This window comes from Aptenodytes patagonicus, chromosome 21 (assembly GCF_965638725.1).
Source record: "Aptenodytes patagonicus chromosome 21, bAptPat1.pri.cur, whole genome shotgun sequence".
NCBI lineage: Eukaryota > Metazoa > Chordata > Aves > Sphenisciformes > Spheniscidae > Aptenodytes > Aptenodytes patagonicus.
The window spans coordinates 4,116,403-4,139,201 of NC_134969.1; the positions used below are offsets into that span (position 1 = coordinate 4,116,403).

The following is a 22,799-nucleotide window of genomic DNA, read 5'->3' on the forward strand; positions in this document are numbered from 1 at the left end:
CGGTCGAGGCCAGGCTCCACCAGCCAGCCAATAGCGAGCGAGGGCGGAGCGCGGCCCGGGGGGCGAGAGTCACGGCGGGCAGGACCTGGTCTGCTGATTGGCTCGCGGCGCCCCCGCCTCCTCCCCCCGAGTGACCGTTGGCAGGAGGAGGGGCGGGGCGAGGGGCGGGGCTGCCGGCGCTGTCGCAGTGAGCGGCGGCGGAGGCGGGCGGTGCGGGCACCGGGCAGCGCAGCCCGGCGGGTCCCCTTCGGCGGGGAGGAAGGCGGGGCGGGGCGGGGAGGAGGTGAAAAAGCAGAGGCCTTTAAGTAGCTTGATGCAGTCAGGTACTTCCCTCCTGGATGCTTGGATGGGCAGGGGAGAGGAGCTGCCCCCTGGAGAGCCCGCCGGGCAGCCGGCGGCTTCCTCCTCTTAATTTGACGGGCACTTGCGAGCCCTGACAGCAGCGAGGGGTTCTCGCTTTTGAGATGCGCGGGCAGGACTGAGAAGATTTTGTTCCCCGTAGGACCCGGAGTGGCTTGGATTTGTCAGAGGGGTGAGTAAAGAGGGCCGTGGGTAGGAAAGCGTCCGCCAAGCGGGTTTGACGGCGTGTTTGGGGGGCAGCGCCGTTCCCACCCGTGGGAGCAGGGGTGACGTGGGGCGCGTAGGTAGGTCTTTAAAACGTGTCCTGCTCTTTGGAATTGGTCCTGCTTGCTGTCGTGGTCTGAAAGTTGAGCTCTGTCTCTTCCAGCGCACGTAAGGAGGGGATTGGTGGGGCGGGGAATGAATAACTAACAGCAGGGCAGAGATTTGGGAGAAAGGGGGAATTCGCCGGGATCCATTTAGCAAAAGCAAAATCCGTAGATTCCCCCCCCCCCCCCCCCCCCCCAAGAAACTTAGCCCGAGCCGAGCTTTCCGCATGGCTTGTTTGCAGCTCCATCGTCTCCAGCCCTCTGCGGGCGAAGGCAGCTCCTGGCAGCCTGCTGAGGAGCGGAGCAGCCTCGTCCCCGTCTCTCCGCTCTCTGTCCCTGGGCACCCTCGGGGCCCCTCCCGGGGTTTTCCTCGCTCCTCGTCAGGGCGCGGATCCTCCTCTTGGCCCCAGGGCTGCCCCGCCAGAAGAGCCCGGCAGCCCGGAGCTGTAGGGGATGGTGCAGAGCTGGGAGCTGTTCGCAGACTAGAGAGTTGATGGCAAGTCCGGAGAGAGGGAAAACGAACTAGTGTGGCTGGAGGGTGGGGGAACGGCTGGGGAGGCGGCAGACCCTCCGGGACAAAGGCTTATAAACGCCGGCTGCGTCCTTCTTGGTGTTGAATGAACGCGCTCTTATCTCCCCCCCCCCCCCCGCAGAAATGCTGCAGCATGAACCCACCGCCTAGAGAGAAGGGATCGCACCGCCTGGGCACCGCTCCCTGAGCCAGCCCGACAGCAGCCGTCCGGCGGGGGGACTGACGCCGGGAGCAGCCCAGCCCTGCCGCTCCGCCGCCCGGCTCCGGCGGGATGCGCTCGCCGCCGCCTTCATGCCGGAAGGGGGGACTCTGAACCGCCGCTCCGCGCCCTGCGAGCCTCTCGGGCCAGGACCCCGGGCAGCGGCGGGGCCCCGCGGCTTAGCCCGGCGGGGAGCCATCCACGTGTCACCCGCCGGCGGTCCCCGGTGAAGGCGCCCGCTCCAGCCGGCGCTGCGGAGGGGCATCCCTGAACCTTTGGCCGCAGAAGCCGGCGGCGCCAGCCGGGGTGGCGGCGGATCCCGCCCGGTGGCCGCGATCCGGTGCCCCATGGTGCTGCTGCGGAAGCTGCCGGGCATGCCGGGCTGGCCGGCGGCGCTGGGGCTGCGGCTGTCGCAGAAGTTCCTGTTCCTGCTCTTCCTCTCGGGCCTGCTCACGCTGTGCTTCGGAGCCCTCTTCCTCCTGCCCGATTCCTCCCGCTTCAAGCGCCTCTTCCTGCCCCGCCGGGCCACCGCCGCCTCCTCCTCCTCTTCTTCCTCCGCCTCCTCCTCCTCCGCCTCCTCCTCCTCCACCCGCGACACCGACCTGCCCCGCAGCCCCCCCGCCGCCGCCGAGCCCCGCCACGCCAGCCCCGCCGCCCCCCGCCGCCTCCGGGAGAAGCTCCGCACGGCCGCCCGTATGGCCGGCCCGCCGGCCCACACCGCTCCGGGCTCCCGGCAGCAGGTGCAGGGCGGCGAGCGGCGAGCCGAGCCCGCCACCGGGGCTCCCCCCGCCCGGGAGACGCGAGCTCCGTTCCGCTTCGACTACGAGCGGTTCCGCCGGAGCCTCCGCCACCCGGTGCGGGGCAGGCGGCCCGGCGAGGACCCCGAGACCCGCGCCCGCAGGATGAAGATTAAAGAGGTGAGGAGACCCCGCGCCGCCCTCGCCCTCCCCTCACGGCCGTGTGTCCCCCCCCCCCCCCGCCTCGGTCAGCCCTCGCCCTCCCCTCACGGCCGTGTGTTCCCCCCACCCCCACCCCCCCGGTCAGCCCTCGCCCTCCCCTCACGGCCGTGTGTTCCCCCCACCCCCACCCCCCCGGTCAGCCCTCGCCCTCCCCTCACGGCCGTGTCCCCCTCCCCTCCCTCGGTCAGCCCTCGCCCTCCCCTCATGGCCGTGTCCCCCTCCCCTCCCAGGTCAGCCCTCACCTCCCCTCACGGCTGTGTGTGTCCCCCACCTCGGTCAGCCCTCGCCTCCCCTCACAGACCCCTCACTTCCCCAGCCTTGCCCCCATTTCCCACACAGGCCCCTCGTGCCCCTTTCTCCCTCCTTTTCCCAAGGAAGGTGACAGGAATTGGGGGGGGACGTCTCTTTCCGTGGGGGTGTCCTGCAGCACGGCCCTGTGCGTGCGAGGTGTCAGCGGGTGCACGTGCCTGTCAGCGTCTGCGCACACCTCCTCTCACCGGAGAGGAAATGTTAGGGCGGCCTGGTAGGGTGTGACTAGAAATTAAAGAGCCGAAATTAGGCAAAGGGAAATTTCAGCTTGGTTCTTAGGGGAAAAAAAACTTGCTTGGCAGGAGGTGTGTGCGGTTGTGCAGGAGGTGTGTGAGGTTGTGCAAGAGGCTCCCTCCCTGGGGTATCGGTGTAAACCTGGCTGCTTTACACAAAAGCTGGTCGATGACGAAACTTGCTCTGGTCGGTGGGGATGGAGGGACGGGATGTGCCCTCGCAGAAGTCGGGGAGGAGGCGTGAGGCTGACTGTCCCTGTAAATCGTTTTGTCGCTTACTCCGGGTGAGCCTGGGTAGCACCATCGGCGGGGTTACAGGGGTGTAACGGAGGGGAGAATTTGGCCTGGTGCCTACAGTTTGTGCATAAAAGCCTGGCAGCCTCGCGAACGTTGCAGAGCAATCTGTGACCTAGTTAACCAAGAGCTATAGATTCTGTGTAGTATCCGATTGTGTGTTTGTCGTATCTTTTGCTGTGATGAATAACCAGCTTGGAGTGAATTTTGGTCTAGTAAGAGGTGCCAACAAGTAAAATGCCCAGATTTCATTAAGCAGAGTATAAATTTCGTGGGTTTGTTCTCTCACAGAGGTGTAGGCATTCAGCAAAGATGCTGCCCCAGGTTGAACAGAGAAGGAAGTCAAAGAATTAACACACCGAGGGCTTTCGTCTGCTGTAACCTGCATTTTAAAAACAGTTTTTTAAAGCTCCCCTCCTGATATCTCTCTGTCATTAAAACAAAAGCTATACCGCTGGTAAAATTCCAACTTCTCTGCCGGGCGACCAGACACAACACACCCAGGGGTGCTGGGTTTCTTTATGATCCCAGGCATGATTGAGCCATCCTTTCGTTCTGCATCTCAGCTGCAGGGTATTCGGAATATTCCAGTACCTGTCCCTCTCGTGCGCTTGGAGTTGCGGAGCGTGTGCTTGAATATGCTGCAGACTCCTGCTTTCAAGGTATGCTAGGATAGCACGACATACCCGTGAAAAACCCAGCTTCCACTCTGTACAAAGAAATCAAATTGGGAACCAAATTTATGAAAGCTAGTGGAATTCAGTCCTTTATTTGTAGTTAATTATTTTTTGAATGTAGGATTATTGCAAGTTATATGGATTCAGCCCCATCTGTTTATAACAGCCATAATCAGTGCCGGGTAGCAGAGTTAGATTTTTCAAGGATGAGAATCCATAAATACTAGTTTTATGCTGACAGCTAATTACTCTTCAAACAGAACCCTTATTCCTTAAAAGTGTCTGCACTTATATTTATTCAGAAAGAGAGAGAGAGAAACAAATATGGTGCTGAGATATGAGACTGAACGTGCAAAACAAGGGATGGTGGTGCAGCTTGCAGAAGAGATGAGGTGTGTCCTTCTTTTGCGAATCAAAAAGACATGAGGAAAGCAAACCGAGAGAGGTTAAAAGACAAGTGCTGTATAAAAAGAAACATGGGTAAAAAAAAAAAAAATTGCAAGGAATAAATAAGTCAAGTCATGATACAGTGTTTGGGTTAGCAAATATTCTTCACATGATGTGAGAGATGCCAGCAGGGGCAGGTAGTGGGTTTGCTGGCTGTTTTAAGTTGTGTGCAGTAGCAGCAAGTAGCTTTTCTCTCCTTCCAGAGCTGTAAGCCCTGTAATTTGCTAAAATGTGTTCCAAACTGTCCTGATACTTCCTCCCCCCCCCCCGCCCCTTAGGCCATTCTTGCAGGTCAGCACCTATGTAACAGGGAGGATGGGTATGGATGGGATTTGTTGATATTTTTTTTCCCCCCCATCTGTCTGCCAGAGCCTAGATGAAAGCCAGGAGAAAGAACTGGTGCGTGATCAAAGACTGGGGCCGATGCCCAACCTAGAGACTTGGAACTTTCTATTTTCTCGTAGGACCCTTCAGTCTGAGCAGGGGTCCGAGCAGGCGTCTGCTCCTTCCCACCCAGCCTCTAAGCTGCTTGATGTTCCAGCCAAAGAAGAGGGTGTGTCGTTAGTTTCTTGGATGTTATGTGTGGAAAGTGTCGACTAATGTAGTCCTGCTAGACTTTTCCTGCTTAAAAGACAGTGTTGTCCAGAGTGTGAAACCCACCACTGTGGTGTCTCCCAGTTTACTGCTGTTTGGGAAAGCTCTGAGCAGTGCTAGGGGCGCCGGAGCTGTTTGCAGATTGAGGAGTCTGGCCGGGGGTATATCTGCCTCACTCGTGTGCTTTGAATGCTGCGTTTCCTAGTAGTGCAGAAAGGAAAAGAGGTGGATTAGCAAGTTGAAATGGCATGTAGAAGTCTGCTAAAAGAAGTAAGTACTGCAGTGAGCTGAGCTGACGTGTGCATGCAGATATTTTGCTTTGCGCTGGTGGGTAACTTTAGCAGAGTGGCAGACTTCTTCGGTTCGACTTACCTTTTAAAGGCAAGTCCAGAGTCAATAAACAGGTTTTTTTTCCTGAGAAGGAAAAAAGAGAGCACCTGTATTGCACAGAGCGCTTACTGCAGAAGGTCATTGGTCACCTGGAGAATTGCCTAGGATGTACTGCTGTGTGTTACTGTGGGCAGCTGAGTACTGTGGGCACTCTGACCTTTTGAAGAAAACTGCAATAAAACCAAATAACAATCTCCCTGTGCTACAGGTCAGGAAATTTAAAAGAGCCCGGGATTATTCATCTCTTAAACTGACCTCTGAAAAACGTATTAGTTCTGTAATTGATCAGTCATGGATGGCTTCAGGGAATAGCTAATTTTTCACATGTGCCAAATACTAATCACTGATGTTCAAAAAACAAAAAAAAAAAAGGAGGAAAAGTGGTTGTGGTCGGAAAGTGACTGCAGAAACGCCACAGTGGGATTCCATATTTATTTGCGCTCGACAATTTCCAGATCAAATTGGCTCAGTGAAAAGTCAAAATTATTTCCCTCCAACTGCCGCTACTGCAAACTCAGCCTCAGATCTGGGAAAATCAGACCGTGTGGTTTCTGCCTTTTGCATCATAACCAGTAATAAAGATTTTGCTGTTGGAGCTGAGCTGACAGTTTTGCTGATGATGGATAAAGCGAAACAGGCTGCTTCTTGCTGTACTGTTGCAGCGTTGGCTTCATGGATCTCATAGGTGGGGAAGCGATGGGGAGAGAGAACAGCATTTCTCTAAAGTATTTTTGTACCAACTCTACTAATGCCGTCCAGTGCTTAAGGACAACCACCGTAACCGGCTAGACCAGAAAGCGTCCATCAATGAAATTAAACTACCTAGCTTACTTCCAGTCATGAGATGTGAGGAAAAATGTGAACAGTGGAAGAGATTTACTGGTTTTTCTTTTCCTCTTTGGGTACAAAAGGCAAGTTTCCTTGCCCGATGTCTGAGAATACCTAATACCTTAACCTGACAGTGTCCTTTGTCCCTTTCAAATAAGGGAATATGTCAAATTCAGGCAGGCTTTTAGTCCTCTGCTGGGGTTGTACCCTTCGGTTTGACACATGCATTCATTTCTTCCAGATTATAATACCGAAGCCTGTTTGTTTTACAGTGCAGTTCTCTTCATCCTGGCTTTTCTTCCTGTCTCCACCTTCATTTGCCTCACCTTGCTGTCTGCTGTCCTCTTTTAACACAGCTCTAAAAATGTATTTGCTTTTGAAAATCAGACCCCAGGGGGAAGAAGGCCATCAGAGTCCGTGTACACAGTTATCCTGCATCACTCTGCAGATTAGTAGGCACCTATTAAGGTAGATCAGTCTTTTAAACACAAATATCTTGACAGTTTGTTACTAAAAGATAATTGGCAAGAAACAGGAATGTTATCAGGAGCTCAACTTTTGCGGAAAGTTACTTGGTGTTGGTTGCTGAGTTGCCGTTGTGTGATTTTTTTGACTGTCCTGACCAGTGATCCCTTCCGCAATGAAAAAGCGCGTGTTGTTGGGGCAGAGCTGTGGAAGTGCTGCTTGTTCTCCTTCTGAATTTGTGCCGCAGCCCTGACCCCTGGTGGGAGAAGTGTCTGGTCAGACGCTCGTTCCGTCTCGCGCACCTTCGTGGAGGCAAGCCGTGGGTATTCTCAGGGGATTTTACACGGGTGCATAAGCACCGGGAACTGGGTTGTGATCACCAATTTATTGAAAGCAGGGCTCAAAACAGTTCTCGGTTTGAGTTACGATTGGCCTGTTGGTACAATGCTGTGAATCACATTATCGGTCGTCCCTGAGCCATCTCATTTCTGAAGCCAGCAGTAAAAAGGTTTCTTCCATTTGGAGAAAATGCCTTTTCTTTCTGTAATCTGGGGATGAACAGTACTACAAGTAAATAACGTAATCTGTCAGTGGCTTCAGTACGTGAGTTGCACCACGCACAGTTCTAGATGGAAGTGCACCTCCTCACGCACATCTTTCTCACTGAGACCCATGAAAAACATCTAATCCTTTGTGCTGGTCAAATGTAAATCCGGTGACTTCCAACCGACTTTAGATGCTGGGGCTAAAGACGACTGTTCTCAGTAAAATACTTACTATAATGGACTAGAATGATGATCTCAAACCAGTCAGGTATACTGCCATCAGATCATAATTCTTTCTCTGGGGTAGAAATACCTTTGCAATGAGAGAATTTCTCTGCAGTTTGAAACACTGGCTGGCTCCAGGCTTGCTGGAATTTTCCTTTGCTCCATGCTCCTTCTCATGCATTTATTTACTGAACCTGTGAAAAAGGGTACTATACTATAAATCCCACAAATGGTGCATACAGTGTATTTTTTGCTTCACTAGCCTCCGGTGGATTCAGGCAAGCAAAATTTAGACCTAACCTGTCTCAGCCTCTTTTGGCTGTAGGGTATACTTTTAATTGACTAAAAATATATTTGTTCTGTTGGCATAATGCATGAGTATAGAAAATACTTCACATGCTGTGGTGCGTGCTACCGCGCTGCTTGCCTTAGAGATGCCAGTGATACCTTAGTGCACACTATTACTGATATTACTCGAGCTGAGGGCATTTTGGAATTTGGAAGTAGTGTGCAATTTGAAGACACTTGTTCTTATCTACAAAATCTAGCACTGAAAGCACTTGTTCCACAACAACTAAATTTGGTGCGAGACTAGTTTATAAACTGTCACTTAAAGACAATGCACTATTCGCACAACAGCAAAATTGTTGGAGTGTGGACCTCTCCAGGCAGACTACAGATAATGACTGAATGCAAGTGCTGGACATGGTGAAACGAGTTTCCAGGACACACACAAGCGTGTTGTGCAGAAGGACCTACACCTTGCTGAATTACTTCAGTAAATACACATAAGCTCTTTGAAAGTTCTCAAAGACAAGGGGTTTAGGGCAGCAGGGCTGGAGCCTGGCTACAGCCTGTCGGTGACATCCTGCTGTAACCACATTCGTGTACCTTCAGGGAGCAGGACCGAATGTGGCCGTGGTCTAAGCGGTGGGGTCGTGTAGCTGGGGGGCTGTGCTAGGTGAGGTGGCCTACTGTGCCCTACTGTGTGGTACCAGGGGTGGGCCAAGCTCCTGTCACCCCCCCTTCTGCCATCAGTCTGGGGACTGTGTATATGCAGTTGTGCATTATTTACTAAAAGGCAGTCACCTCTAAGATTCCATCTTTCCAGCCAAAATATTTATAGACTCCTGATTAACTTTTTAATCAACGATTAAATCTACCCCTTAATGGGAGAAAGATTTTTGTGTATAGTGTTCTTTCCTTTGGATCTGTATGCAAGGCTTTACCAGATGATGTTAATCAATCATGTTTGTTTTGCTCTATTAGTCTATTATTGTTTAGATTGTTTATCATTTTGTTTTGATGTTTTTGAATATGTTTTTCAACATTTAAAACAATTCAGGGCTTAGATGGGAGACTGAGAGGGGGAAAGGAGAATGTATCTTAGATCAGTCTGTCATTTAGTTCTGAATATAAAACTGACATGAAGCTGTCAAAAGGAGAAAGCAGGAAAGAGTATTCACGTCAGTGGTGGGAAAAGGAAATCTTGTGCTTGGAGCATTTTAATTTTTATACTTAGGAAAGAGACTAAATTTACATTCCCCCAAAAAAAGTACTTTTCACTGAATGCTGTGAATGGATTTGGCATGAGGAGCGAACACGCTCCCATGATTGCTGTCTTTACTGCGTATCCCCTTGGCGCTTCAGTTCATCATATGACACAATATTTTGGAAGGGCTCCAGAGAAGCTGTCATGTGCAGTGGTGTCAGTGATCCGTGCATAATGCAAGTGTATTGTGCATGATGGACCCAAACCATTGGAGGAAAGAGAGCACAGTGGGAACACTGAAGGACTGGATAATAAACATCCTCTATTTATGGGACAGGGATGTTACTCATTTGTACTCTTACTAAAGGGGGCAGAGCATCTCCTGTTAATTAGAACAGGACACTTGGTCCTGTGTTCTGTTCCTGATGGCAGATTCATCATGTCGCTGTATGGATCCAGTATGCACCTCTGTAAAATGGGCATAATTTTTTTTATCCCTAATCCAGCGAGCTAATATGAGGCAAAACGGTTTTCTCTCAGGCACTTCGGCATTCCCTGGGAGGACACTGCAGTGTAAGTAATGGCGAGAGGTTGGACTAAACTGAAGTGATTTTAGTGCTTCCCTTTTGCATCTCATTATCTTGACAGCAGAGATGCAGAGCCCCTTGTGCATGTATCTGCTGCGTACTAGAATCAAAGGAGAGACCTCGACGGTGTTTAAAAAGGGAAAGTGTGCTCTTAACGCTTGCTTCTTCCCTTAGCAGAAAGGTAATGGAGCCTGGAGCCTGGCTTTCTAGGAATGAGTCCTGTGTGCTGAAACCCCCATATGTCCTTAGATCCCCCTCACGCAGTTTGTGACTTTCACCATCCCTTCATTTGTAGTTCCTTCTGTGTCACCCACCCCTGCCCAACAGTACCTGTTGCTCTTCCCAGTGTTCCCCCTCGGCTGTGTGGGCCAGAGGCAATGATCCAGCTGCGGGTGCTTGGTACCCATAGCTGCCCGCTGCTCAGCGGGCTGTGGCTGAACAGAGCAAGAGCTTGTGCTGCTCGCCTGCCTTTAGTGGGGCACTCTGTGGGTCTGTCCTCCAGTCTGCTGGCAATTTGCACTGAACCTTAGTTTCTCTGTGACCTTTACCCTCTGTCAAACCTGATTGAAGTTTTCCAGCTCAGAAGTTACTGGGGAGGATGGGCAGACGACAGCTGAGCTGAAAACAGTTCTCGGGCTTATTTGAGCTAATCGTTCTGATGGTTGTGATTGAGTGGGAGCCAGGAACTCATTAGTTCTAATCTGGCCTCCAACACTACTATTGCACGGCCATAGAGCTGCTGTTATATTTCTCTCATAGTTTATTAGTGGGTAGAACGATATCCTAAGAGTAAGGCTGCAAAGAATAATGAATGCAAGAGATTTAGAAATTCTGCAGCATCTCGTTGTGCCAACAGCACTTGCACAGGATGATGATATACAGTGAAGCTGTATGTTCAGTACATCCTAGAGAATGTCTCTTCTCTAAGAGCTGGTACTTGCTTCAGAGGAAGTCAGCGACAGAACTCCCACTGATTTATGGAGCAAGATGGCTCTGAAGACTGTCTGTACTGAGAATTGGAACCATGTTAGTAACGTCCGAGCAAACCGTGTTTAAAACAGGGTTCTTGCTCTAATTGTGTTAACGTGATTTCCCTGGGCAGTAAAGAAAGTGCATAACTATGTACTTTGCAAAGTAACAAAAGATAATTATAATGTAATCACATTTCATCCATCCTGAAACCCTCCTGCTGTCTGGGTTAGCCAGCCCAGCTCACAAATAAAATGCTTCCAGTGGAAATGTGGATGTGGCTCTTCCATCTGAGCCTCCGTTTTCCATCTGGAGTTATCTAGGAAGGACACATATTTTTGTTGGTAGTTCCGCATTGTGCTAGATGAACCCAAACAAATCCTTGGCTGATGTCTGGTGCTGTTTTGGTTTTCTTGAAGGCCTTCCCCCAGTACTGATACCATGTTAGGATTCCTCAGTCCTGAAACATCATGGTTGTATTTGATTATCTCATCCATCAGACATTTGTTCTGCGTGTTCGTGAGCCCTCCAACAAGCAGAACATTGTCACTGCTGGGTGTGGATCTGCCCACTCTCATCAGTGGCAGCACAGTAGAATAAGTCAAAAGATTGATTTTTTGAAAGGCAACTCCTTGGCTGGTGTAGGATAAAGCAGTAGACAGCTGTCTTCTGGTTCTTTCATTTCTGGATTTCAAAGACCTGAGGAAATAAAATTGAGTTGAACATTAGGGTGAAATTTGGTAAGTGGAACAGAGTGGAAGCTTTTTGCTTAGGTCTTGAAAGGAAGCACGGCCAGAGCAGTACTGTGGGAGCCACTTCTGCATTGGCAGGGACATGGAGTCTGTGACCTAGGAGGTGCCTTCTGTCTCTAATTTCGATGAATCTTTATGGTCCTTTTCTTTAGTTTATTATCCAGATGTCCTAACTTTCCATTTCTTGCTTTATTCTTTCAGCAGTTCATTAATCTTCGTTGTATGATGACTGTCTAGTGCAGTGCTGGAATGATGCCTGGGCCAAGCCCTGGTCCATCTCATGATGGGAGGTCAGGCTAAATGAAAGCAAGTCCCCTTCATCCTGCCAGCTGAATTCTAAGTGTTCTAACATCCACTCCACCAACTTCATTTCTGTTAAAGATCCAGTATTTGCAACCTGATTTGTATGATTTATTGTTGACTGAGGGACTCTTCGAAGAGTTTATCAGCCTCTGGCTAATAAATTTGCTACTGTGGTCCAAGAATTTCTTGTAACACTTTTGTAAGGTGACAACTCTGACATGAGGCTCTAGGAAGGCTGTGAGCAAGTTTCTTGTGTCTGTTATTAGCTATTACCTTTGATAAATTATTGGACTAATCTCTGCTGACTACTTAATGCTTGAGAATTGCTCTGCTCCTCTCTTCAGAAGTTCAAATCACAAGTAACTCTTGAAAGGGGAGAGGACAGCAACACTCCAATCTGTCCCTCCAAGCAAGGACTACAAAGACAGATGGGCAGCAGGTGAACCAGCAAGAAATCATTAAACTAAACTCATCCTCCCAGATCTCTCCTGTTAAGCCATCCAAGTGTGAGATAAAGCACGAGGTGTGCTGGCAGTTCTCGACTTCCCTCTTTTCTCCTGTTCCAGCATTTGGACTGAGACAAAGACAGTTTCCAAACAGATGTTTCTTCTGCTCCCTAAGTCTGTTCTCACTGTGCAAAACAGGAGCGATGCAGGGTAACTCTTGGCCTGTATTTACATCTCCTCTCCTCTTCCCTCCTTCCCTCGCCCTCCCCCCCTTCAGTTATCCCATCTGCTTATGACTGCTTTTTGGACCCTTGAGCCATCCATGTGTCAAAAGCAATTCACGCTTTGCCGGTGCTGGGAGGAAAGAAGCAGATCGGATGCACGGTCCTGAAATGGAAAGAGTGAGACGTGTATATTGAGCCGCTGAGTGAACCTGTGACCGTGCTAAGTTTTTCTTCCAATGTGAAAGGACTCCTTTCATATCTTACAGTGTGGGTCCTATTCAGAGCTGTGATTCCCTTTTCCAGATTCAAGGGCCTAACAGAGGCCTGTTCAGTCTGTTTAGGTTGTCATTAGCCAAGATTGTACCTCGAGCCATGGTGTGAATCAGTTCAGTTTATCCACCTGGCTCCCTGTGCTGACTTAGCAGCTCCGAGTCACTCATGTTCCAAAGCATCTTGCGGTGTCCCAGGCTGAGAAATCTCTTCTTCCCAAAAGAGAATGTGGCTGATTGTAAGGGTGGTCTTCACTTTTTATATCTGAAAACCCTTTGGAAGTGTTTCTTTGGCTGAACTAGAGCTCTTCAGCTGTCCAGCTTGGGCTGCTGGCTTCAGAGCCTTACACAGAACGCCGGCCTTCTGGTGCATCTTGATTTCCATAACCATGCTTCATGGTGACTGTCAGGATATTTCTGCTCTGGGCAAGGAAGGCTTTATTTACTTGCCTCAGGACAGCTCCGTGACAGATTTACGCACAGAGACTTTGGCCCCTGTTTAGTTTTTCACTTCCATACCCACAGAGCATTCCTGCTATGGTCCCGCATCCAAGGCTCAGGAGTACAAAGTCTCATGTCTTCTCTGTTTTGTTTCTTTTCATAATTGATCTGTTTGACGTCTGTCCCACAGGCTGCCACACAGGTAGGCCTAATAGGAAAAAAAAGCCTCTGGAACCTTTTATTCTTATTATTTTCCTTGAAAAAGAAAAGAAAAATATCCCCACACTTTTTTGTTTTTTCCTTTGTCTGCCCATTTTTGGTTAGTTATCGCTACAGCTTCTTTTAGAGCATCCCCTTGGGCTCCGGCTCTCCAGGAATGAGAATCCTTTGCAGACAGTATCTTCAGGGAAAAAGAAAATGACTTACCTTGTCATAATGCAGGTCTGGAAAAACAATCTTTCTCAGTGTTTGTGTTTCCATCCACCTTCCCTTTTAACGTGGGGGTATTATGGTGAGGAGCTGATGGATTCTGGCCTGGGTGTTTAACTGATCGTCGTACATCATTCACCTGGAATGGTGGTCACTTTTAAGGAGAATTTGTAGTCTTTGTGTGTAATTAGGGATTTAGGAAGACCGTGTGCTGTACATGCTTGAAGGGACGTAGTTGAAATGTAAGAGCTCTCAAGGCAGCCTGTAGGTATGTCACAGTGCCCAAAATCTTAAGAGCTAGGGGAATTTCCTGCATGATTTATGCTGCAGGCACAAAGCTCAGGAGGGGGACTCTGAGGTGACATTTGAAGAAGCACAATTACTAGGTAAGTAATTTTTTCCACTTTCTTTCCTCAAAGCATGCTGGAATAAAATAGTAGTCACTAAGGAAAGCCATTACCAGACTGTCCAACCTAGAGTTAAAAGGACTTGAAAAATCCAAATAATAGTGTCACACAGTGTATTGCTTGCTTTCTGCGTCCGCCTGCCATCCTTTGTGCATGCAACCCCTGGCAGTAGCTGTAGAAAGAGTTGTTGCGTGTTTGACAGACATCTCCTAATATGCAACTTTGTTAGCAAAAGTAATCTTGTGAAGTGAACCATTACATTAGAAGGTAAAGGTAATGATTTGTGACACCGCAGTAGTGTTGGGGAAAATACTTGCTTGATATGCCTCTTTGTGCGTGAAAGTCTGTATATATGTGTTTGGATATATGGTACCTTTTCACGTCCAAAGTGCAGCACATATAATAATTCCTGAAACTAGCATCATGGTAAAGTATAGCACAGTGTGATGTAGTTCATAGGTATATTTTAATACTTTTAAGTATCTAATATTCTAATATTAGAATATTATTATCTAGTATTCCCATATTTTACAAAAAGATTGATTTCCTATCTTCCGTTGTTACTTGAACACATTCTGATATCTTCTACTTTGAAAGCACTTTTAAGTACTACAGATATATATACCCACGGCTTAAATTTCCATTTAAGAAAGCAGTTTTGGGTGGGAAATCTGAATGCATGGAAGCAGTAAACCAGAGCTAAGTTCAAATTCTGCACAGTATCAAAAAAACCTCCAATGTTTTGTAAGGACCTTAAATTTCTTTTCTGATTTCCTCATACTTACAAGACGTTGCTCAAAGAGCTACCTCTGCCTTCATTCTGTGGTAATAACAAGGGAGATCATAATTATTCCCATGGTTTTAAGCTCATCTTTCTTGAAGTGTCCTCTCTTCAATTTTTAATCGTTCCTGTATCTCGCTATTCGCTTTCTGTATGTTTGCTGGCACATCATCTTCACTTTCATCTGCATCACACAAGCTATAGTTTGATTTGCTCTTCGACACTGACCCCAATTTTTTTTCAGCATGCCAAATTGCCTTTTGAGTATCCATCTATGGAAGAAATCATCCCCCAAATTTAATAGGGTCGGTTCCTCTGGCTAAGACTGCCGGGTGCAAACTGGTCATCATGGATTGCCTTTTTGTGCAAGTTCTCTAAACCTCATGACAGCAAGTGTTTGAACAGCAGTTAGAGGTAACAAGCTTAGGACCAGAAGAATCTTCATTGTTTTTATTGCTGGACTTGTACAGCATCAGCTTCGGTCGTGCTCTGGAATATCATGTGTTTGATCAGTTATAGAGGCTCGGAGGAAATACGAAGCTGACACCATTAGGGTGGCTGAGAACACAAATACCTTTTATTTCTATTAGAATTTTCCACAAGCTTTGATTCTGGGAAGCAAAGGAGATGAGACTACAGCTTTTTCTTGTCTCTCTATTAAATCACCCTGTGCTTTGGTCTAGACTTGCAAATTTGTTCTCAAAACCATTGTCGTCCTCTTACAGGCTAGCATCTCATTAAGAAACTAACTGCAAAATCAACTGCTCTTGCTGACATGTTTCCTGATTTAGATGCAGCTGGATCCAGCTGGGTCTTAATGTCTGAGATAGTCCTATCGAAGGACTTTTTTTTTTTTTTTCTTCCCTCCCCTCTTGACACGGTTAAATCTAGTTGCATTAGGAATCTAATTAGGAGTTAGTTTAATTGTGTTTTGAGCTGTTCTTCCTCCCATTCAGCTTTCCTAGTAGGGGCTGTGAGTCAGGAAGACTCTTGAGTTCTATTTCTGTCCTTGTCACTAACACTAACAACCTTGGACTACTCCGTGCTGGTTTTTTTGGGTTTTTTTTTTTTTTCTTTTCCCCCAGTGCAAATCAGGCTTCTAGTCCTGCTTTTTTCCTGATTGTGGTGGGTGAGAGTGCTTACCTCTGCAGATCTGAGCTGAATAGTTCTCCTTTACTCAGCTGGACTGTCTGTCTGGGAACAGCAAGCAGAAGTTGAAACTTTTTTTTCTATTGCAGCTTGTTGGAAGGTGCCTTGTGGCTGTGTGATGGAAGGTGATTTCTTCTGACTTTCATAAAGAATTCCTCCATCGCTTCCAGTGATGGAGATCAGTTTTCTGAGCAATGGTCTGCTGTGTCTTTGGCTATTGCGCAAGCGAGAGTGAGCTGTGATAGTAACTGATGTCATAAAAAAAATACCCATGCAAGTTTGAAAACAAGCTGCCAAGACTTTGCCAGAAAAATCTGAAGCAAAGCCCCACTCACCTGTTGCTTGAATTATTGTTATATGTACTTCTAGATAAAGCGACACGTAGCAAGTAATTCACAGTATCTACCTACCATCTAACACTAAACAATCAGCTGACATATTTACAGTCAGTAGGCTGACAAGGTTTCAAATTTTGTTTTAGAACCCGTTATAAAGAGCCGGAGCGCATGGGAGGAGTTGTGTACTCGGGCTGGTGCTTCGGGTATGGAAACAGGAGCCTTTATGTTGCGTTTAAGGAAAAATTGGATGGAACAGCGGCAAAGGCAGCTGTCAAAGAGCTGAGGCTTTCCTGAGCTTTGGGCATCGTTCCAAAGGGTGTGTTTGCAGAAATTTGCTTTTGAGGAAATGGCTTTGCGGCAGGAATCAGTCTTGTGTTATCTGGGAGGCTAATCAACCTCCTGCCCCGTTACGGTTGTGCATATAATCCCAGTGCTCGCTCCCACAGATCACCTCTTTGACTAAGAGGTATGTTACCGTGTTGATGCAGCTGCAGCAGAGTAATTTATACTCTCCTGAGTCAGGGACCTTGCCCAGGTACATGCACTTCTCGCTGCCATATTAAGTCATCACTGACGCCAGGTGCATGTAGACAGGCATCGAGTTTTGACCCTGAATCTGCCACTGCCATCTCGCGCAAAATGATTCTGGGTCTGCAAGATCATTGGGCGAAAGAATATTGAGCACAAATTCACCGAGTGAACTCAGTCCCACACCGTTTAATACACTTTGGTTATTTCTAAAAGCCTGGTGCTCTTAGAAGAAAAGGATGAGGTCTGCGTTGTAGATGGGCGAGCTGAGGCACACAGTAGTGGAAGTTGCCCAGCGGGTGTATGAGAAGGGTCAGGAATGGAAAGCAGAGAGGAAATACCGGTCCTGTTGGAGTCCATGAGATTGTGTTCACTTGGTTTTGCCAGGGCTTTCATTTGGTAGTAACAGACTCAGGTTTTACATGCAGTCACCCCTTTCCCGTCAGTTAAAAGAAGAATGATACTTTATAAAGTTAGAGAAATGAGGTGACGTTAGATTAACACTTACCAAGGTGAGACTGTAATGGTTATCAGTTGTTTTGAAGGCCTGTTAAATGAAAATCTCTGCAATTCATTTAACGTTTTATTCAAAGACAGACACTAACATGGACGCTATAAAACAGGCAGGTTAGCTAGCGTGTCTCTAAATTGCTCAAGTTCCTGTTGGGATCTATTGGATTTACTGTAATCTTTAATTATAAAATGTAATTACTTTAGAATGGATTATCAATGTTGGTGTCCGTTTCTGTGGGTTGCTTGGTAACGTCTTTCATGTGCTGAAGCACTATCTGTTCGGTGAGTAACAGGCTTTTAAACCCATGAAGTAAAAGCCTGTAGATATTAGTGTCTGCCTAAATGGAACTTTTCAATCAACTGGACTTAACATGCAGCTTTTTTGTTGTTGTTTTGCTATTACGTAAAAACATTTCTAAGGGCAATGTCTCAGAGAACATTGTCATAGCCTGAGAAGTTGCTCAGCTTTATATTAAAGATTTTCAACTAAATTCTAGCCTTGTTATAACATTCTGCCATGGTGTTTGTATGGATATTTATATCTCTGTGTGATAATATTAAAAACACCAACAGATAATAAACATCGTACTGTTTCATTACCTTTCCCGCAGTCAATCCTGAATTATACAAGTGTATGCAAGTCTGATTAGAAAAAAATACCATCCATTATTCCAAATATAAATGGCTTATCCTGATGTGTTCAGGCAGACTTTTTCATCTGTCTGCAAGACTGACAGTTGGTTCCTTTTTTCTCTGCATCCTGTCATCTGGCAAATCATTTTTTACATAGCTGGGGAAAATACGTGGCATTATATTGCAGGTTAAAAATCCAAACTAGAACAGGGCTATTTTGGGGTAGCAAGAAGGTTAGACATGGGAAAGAACAGGTCCTAGTTTTGAAACTGATATGACAACTAATCTTCCTCCGACTGCAGAGAAAGGAAGAGAAACCTATCTGGTAATTTGAGGTGGGAAAAACCAAGTAAGAAATACAATAGGGAAAGAAATATTTAAAATTACACCCACCTCCCCCCCTTTTTTTGCTTTTGTTTGGGGGTTTTTTTTTGAAAACCCAAACTGGGAATTTCTTAGATAGCTTAATAGTTAAATATTTGAAGGTGAGTTGAAGAAAGGAGGCGAAAGAGCCACAAAAGTGGTTATCTTGTGAAGATAATGGCTTTGTGTAATGTTCCTTGGAAGTTCTTGAAGGGGGCTGATTGGTTGGTATATTTAGATTTCATCTTTTAAGCTTTTACTAATTATCCCAGCCTAGATGGATAAAACTAATCAAATAGCTGTTTGGGAATGCTCTGCATTTTGAAATCTTCCCTGGTAACAAAAGGAGGGCAAGTGATAGTGGGGGGGGATTTTTTTCTTTTTTCTCTCATCTCTCTGCTTTTTGCAAGCACATAAACCCAGGGATTTTCAGTGGTTTAGTTATTACATATATTAAAGAACATCAGATCTGCACATCTCTTCAGAGTGAAAACTCTTCCTTGGTCAAGTTTTTATCCTGAGCCCTGTTTCTTCCTTATCTGGATCACAGAACTTGCTAAATGCCTTTTTGTTCTCAATTCTTCCCAACTGCCTTTCCAGTGGAGTCTGATTTTTTTCCATAACCTCAGGTTCCCTGAAAATCAGTAAAGTGGCGGCACTCTGAAAATCAAGACTGTAGTACACGTGGGCAGAAATTGTAAATCCCAACGGTTCACTATCTCCCGCGTTACAGCCTGGGTGGCGTCATAAAAGCACTGCCGGACCAGGGAGCAGAGGTGCCCTCCTGTAGTATGTCATGTAGTGTGTGCAGAGAGGGAGTGTCATCAACTTTGTTGACGCTTTTATTTACTGAGTCTGGAGTGGTGATTTTTATCGTGGTGTTTGGCATATTTGATCTCAGAAAATGTAAGAATTCTTGCTGAGTTAAGACATGTCAAGAGCAAACAAATGAGAGAATGGGCAAAGCTGTGGTAGCAGTGTAGGTGCTGTTGTGTGCTTCTTAGGCTTAGCAGATGGAGAAGTTTGGGGTATCAGTGAAAGCGTTAAATACTTCTATGATTTCCTGCTGCAGTATTTGAAGGGACACAAGCACTTAGTGTTTGGCCCAGTATTTTAAAGGAGAGTATTTATAAAGCTGACTTCCAAATAAAAACATTTCCATGCACTGAATAAAAAAACCGCACTGAAAGCAATTTTAACCCAGCCTTGTTCCGCAAAGTTTTTGTGCGATCTAAATACTGCGGTGTTGTGAACCTGCAAAGTTGTAGACAAAGACCCTGAACCAGCAAACAGCTCGGTGCAGGACTTTGCACTCAGCGCCTGGCCCTGCGTGACCGCAGGCTGCTGCCCGTATGAAAAACACGTGGGCTTGAGAGAGGGGTCTTTTTTTGGGTTTGGATGGAGCAAAGCGCAAGAAAAGGTAACGGCCTAAATGATGAAAGCGATAATGCGGGTTTTCAGAATTCAGTTTAGTTACTTGTAGCTGATTTGAATATATAATCGTCTAGCTGGGTAGCTGAAACCCTCGAAAGTGAAAAAAGTGACTTACAGATTATAGAAAAGAAAGAGCAATCTGACAAACTTGATTAGGAATTTGGAAGTCTCTCCTATAAATCAGCTGAAAGCCAGGGTGATTAGAATTTCATGGCCAAATAGATAATTGTCTGTTAGATGGCAGACGGCACACTGGTAAGAACAAAATCTAAAATTATGGATCTATTTCCATAATTTTGGGGGTTCTGGTGCCATTTTTCAAATCTAAAATGGCGTAATGTTAATGCTGACATATTGTGATCTGTCATGACTGGAATGGCATAAAATATTCAGTTCTAACCCTGGCGTCTCATCAGAAAGCGGACTTAAACACCTTACTATGCGAATTGCCGTTTTGCACCTCTCGGCTCCCTCCCCTTCTGTTTCAACCCAGCGTTTGGAACCTCTGTCGGAGACAGCTCCTGAAAGCTCCATCTCAGTCCTCCGTACGGTATATAAATGTGGAGTCCCCACTTTTAGAAACTTGATGAATCTCTTTAGTGGTTTGGAAGTTGTACTGCTAAATTTGGATTGGAAAGACAGCTGCAGAAAGCCAGAGTGGGCAGAATGGTGCAGATGCTTTTGGCTTTTAAACTTTTCCAGTTGCTGCTTTTGGACCCATCGTTAGAGAGAAGAAAGCGTGATCTTGGAAAATGAAAGGGTACCGCATGATGCATCTTGCCTCCCAAATATAGAGGGTTTAAAAACAGTGAGCAAAATTTTGTTCACGTAAAGGAAAACTGACAACCCTTTAGTATGAGGAGGCAGCATGTCCAATCTCATCCGTCCTCTGTCTGCCTGATTATCAGCTCAGGACAGAACAGAGAAGGAGAGTTTAAGACACTGCAGCCAGCACAGCCCAAGAAATAATTTTGTAGTGGAACTTTTTGCAACACCGTGACAAATGCAGCTTAAATGGTTGAATAGGCAAATTAAGAATAAACATATTTATTTGAATAGCACTTGGGAGTCCTGTATGAAGTGAGTCACTTTGGGGTGTCTGTTGGCAGGTCTCATGCAGTCCCTCCTCATGTGAGAAGGCAGAAGGAGAGGAGGAGATTTCCCTTGTAGGATATAAGCGGCTGTTGAAGGGAAACCCAGGGTAGTTTTCTTGCTTGTGATGGAGGTGTCAGCGAACTCTGGATCCCAGACAGCCATCTGCACCAGCGTGGCAGAGATGCCTAGGTTTGTCACATGCTTTGAAGAAGAAACTTCGGACCTTCTGGAATGGAGGGGTTAAAAATTTGAGGGAAGGAAATAACTTTAAAATTCATACTCAGCTTAAAATGAGGCTGATTCAGAATTACAACGTTAGGAGTTTTATGCAACAAAATAGAGTCATTTCCACATCCTCTCCATGTCCAGGCTCTCTATGTGCCAGGAGGGTGGGTCCTCCTTCCTCAGCTCTTGATTTAGAAGAGAAATGAACCGAATGGATTGTCTGGCTGTTTCCTTTCTGGTGCACGAGCCCTGTCGCTCGCTGTGGGAAAGCTGTCTTCATGGAAGCACCATCTTTCCTGCAGTAAGTTTCAGGATCAAGCTCTGAGACATAAAAGCATTCGCTCGGTACTGTCAGAGAGAGTCTAGAGTTCCTCAAAGATTTGCCCTGTTACGTTAATGAAGAATGAGAACTTCCCATTTAGAATAATAGTGCCACTGGAAAAAAACCCAGAGATCTAGTGAAAATAAAATGAAGACCCTGAGTCATATGCTTGAGGCACGTTTGAGTGAATTTTGTGCAGGGTTTCTCCCCCCCCCCCGCCCCCAGTCATTATTTAGTTTCCTCGGAGCAGAGTGCTCCAGTGACTAATTCATCCCACACTGAGTTTTTAAAACCCAAGTTGACTTTATTTGTCCAACATTCCTTCTCCTGGTGGTGTTAGAGTCTGAATGTTATCAATCAGTTCAGCAAATGTTTATCCTCGTCCATATGACCAGCTCTGTGAAACTTTACTTTGGAAGCTTGACGTTTAAAAAGTAGAGGGGGTGGAAATCTGGTGATGTGGCTTTTTGTGTGTGTGCTAATTAAGGAGGATACTGCCAGAGGCTTGCAATGTTGGGTTTGTGAAACACACAGCTGGAGGGAAGGACAAAAGTAAGAACTGAAATGACAGTAGGAATTTCGTACCAAAGTAACCTGCATATTCTGATCCTGAAATAGAGCAGTAGATGCTGTTGCAGACACTAGACAGGGGCACTCTGTGGAGGAATGATTTGTTTAAAACTGTCATTTTCTCTCAAATGTCTTGTTTGAGTGAAGCACTTTGAAGACTTTGAAGATCTTTGTTGAGCGGCGGTGGAGAATATTGTTGATTCTCTGAAGCCGCCGCCTTCCCCTTTGTTATCTGACTTTTTTCCAAGGATTGAATCAAAGAATGTGCAGGTCACTGCGATGCTGGGGCTGAAACTGCTCAGAGCCAGGCTGTGTGGATTATAAAAGGGAGCTTTATTTAAAGCACTCCTTAGTAGCTGACAAGTCCTAGTCTCTCCTAGCTGCAGAGAGGACACTTGTAGGTTTAATTTTTCCTAACAGCTGGAGCCAAAGGGGCAGGAGGACAGAAAAAGCTGTGCTGGTGGGTGTGTGTGTGTGTTGGAACTCGCACAAACCCGCTGCCTTGCAGCCCTCAGGGAAAGGTTAATGTGCTGAGCCCAGGCAGGACAGTTCAAATGTCCCAAAAGGAACTGTTTGAGTTGGAAGGGGTTTCTCGGAAATCACCCAGCCCATCTGTAGGACTCTCTTAAGAAAGCACTTTGAGTTTTGATACGAAGATATCAAAATGTCATGGATCTCCCTTTCTCCTTTATGAAGGTATTCTGTTAATAAATAGAAAGAAAACTTCTGTGCGGTCCTTAAACAAAGACCAATTTCTTCCTTTTCTCACCGCAGTATTAAGTGCGTTGTGTACCTCTGTGGTTGCTGCTTTGCCAAAGTATGTGTAACTGCTGCAAGGTGGGCAGATGGTGGGTGGTTTAGCAGTTGGATCAAGTTTCATTATTGCTATCATAAAGAAAAGCGAAAACTCAGAAGGTAACATCCCTATACTTAGGAATATATCAGCTTTGGCCTTACATTTTTAGCCCATTTTAATTACCATTCTGAAATACTGATACTCCTCGAAAAAGGTGAGGAATTCAGAGATGGAGGCATCTTTCTAAAATTCCCACTTGGTTTGCACAGCCCAGGGGAAAAGTGGACTCTCAGTGTGTTGGATACTGTGATACTTCTGAAACATGTCAGCCCCAAGTTCTGCACCAGGAGTGATGAGCTTGAGACTTT

The 22,799-nt window shown here is 46.7% G+C and overlaps 1 protein-coding gene across 2 annotated transcripts in view; it reads left to right on the plus strand.

Annotated features, from left to right (window-relative positions):
* The first annotated feature begins 1,676 nt into the window (after positions 1-1,676).
* The window catches only part of MAN1C1 (mannosidase alpha class 1C member 1), a 67,099-nt gene continuing 45,976 nt past the window's right edge, over positions 1,677-22,799 (plus strand). The window contains exon 1 of one of the 2 annotated variants that reach the window (XM_076357100.1): positions 1,677-2,316. In XM_076357100.1, coding sequence (XP_076213215.1) covers positions 1,747-2,316 — 570 coding nt within the window. In that variant the 5' untranslated portion in view covers positions 1,677-1,746. Of the gene's footprint in view, positions 2,317-3,839; positions 3,857-22,799 lie in introns of those variants that run through there. The other variant, XM_076357101.1, reaches the window with a different exon arrangement.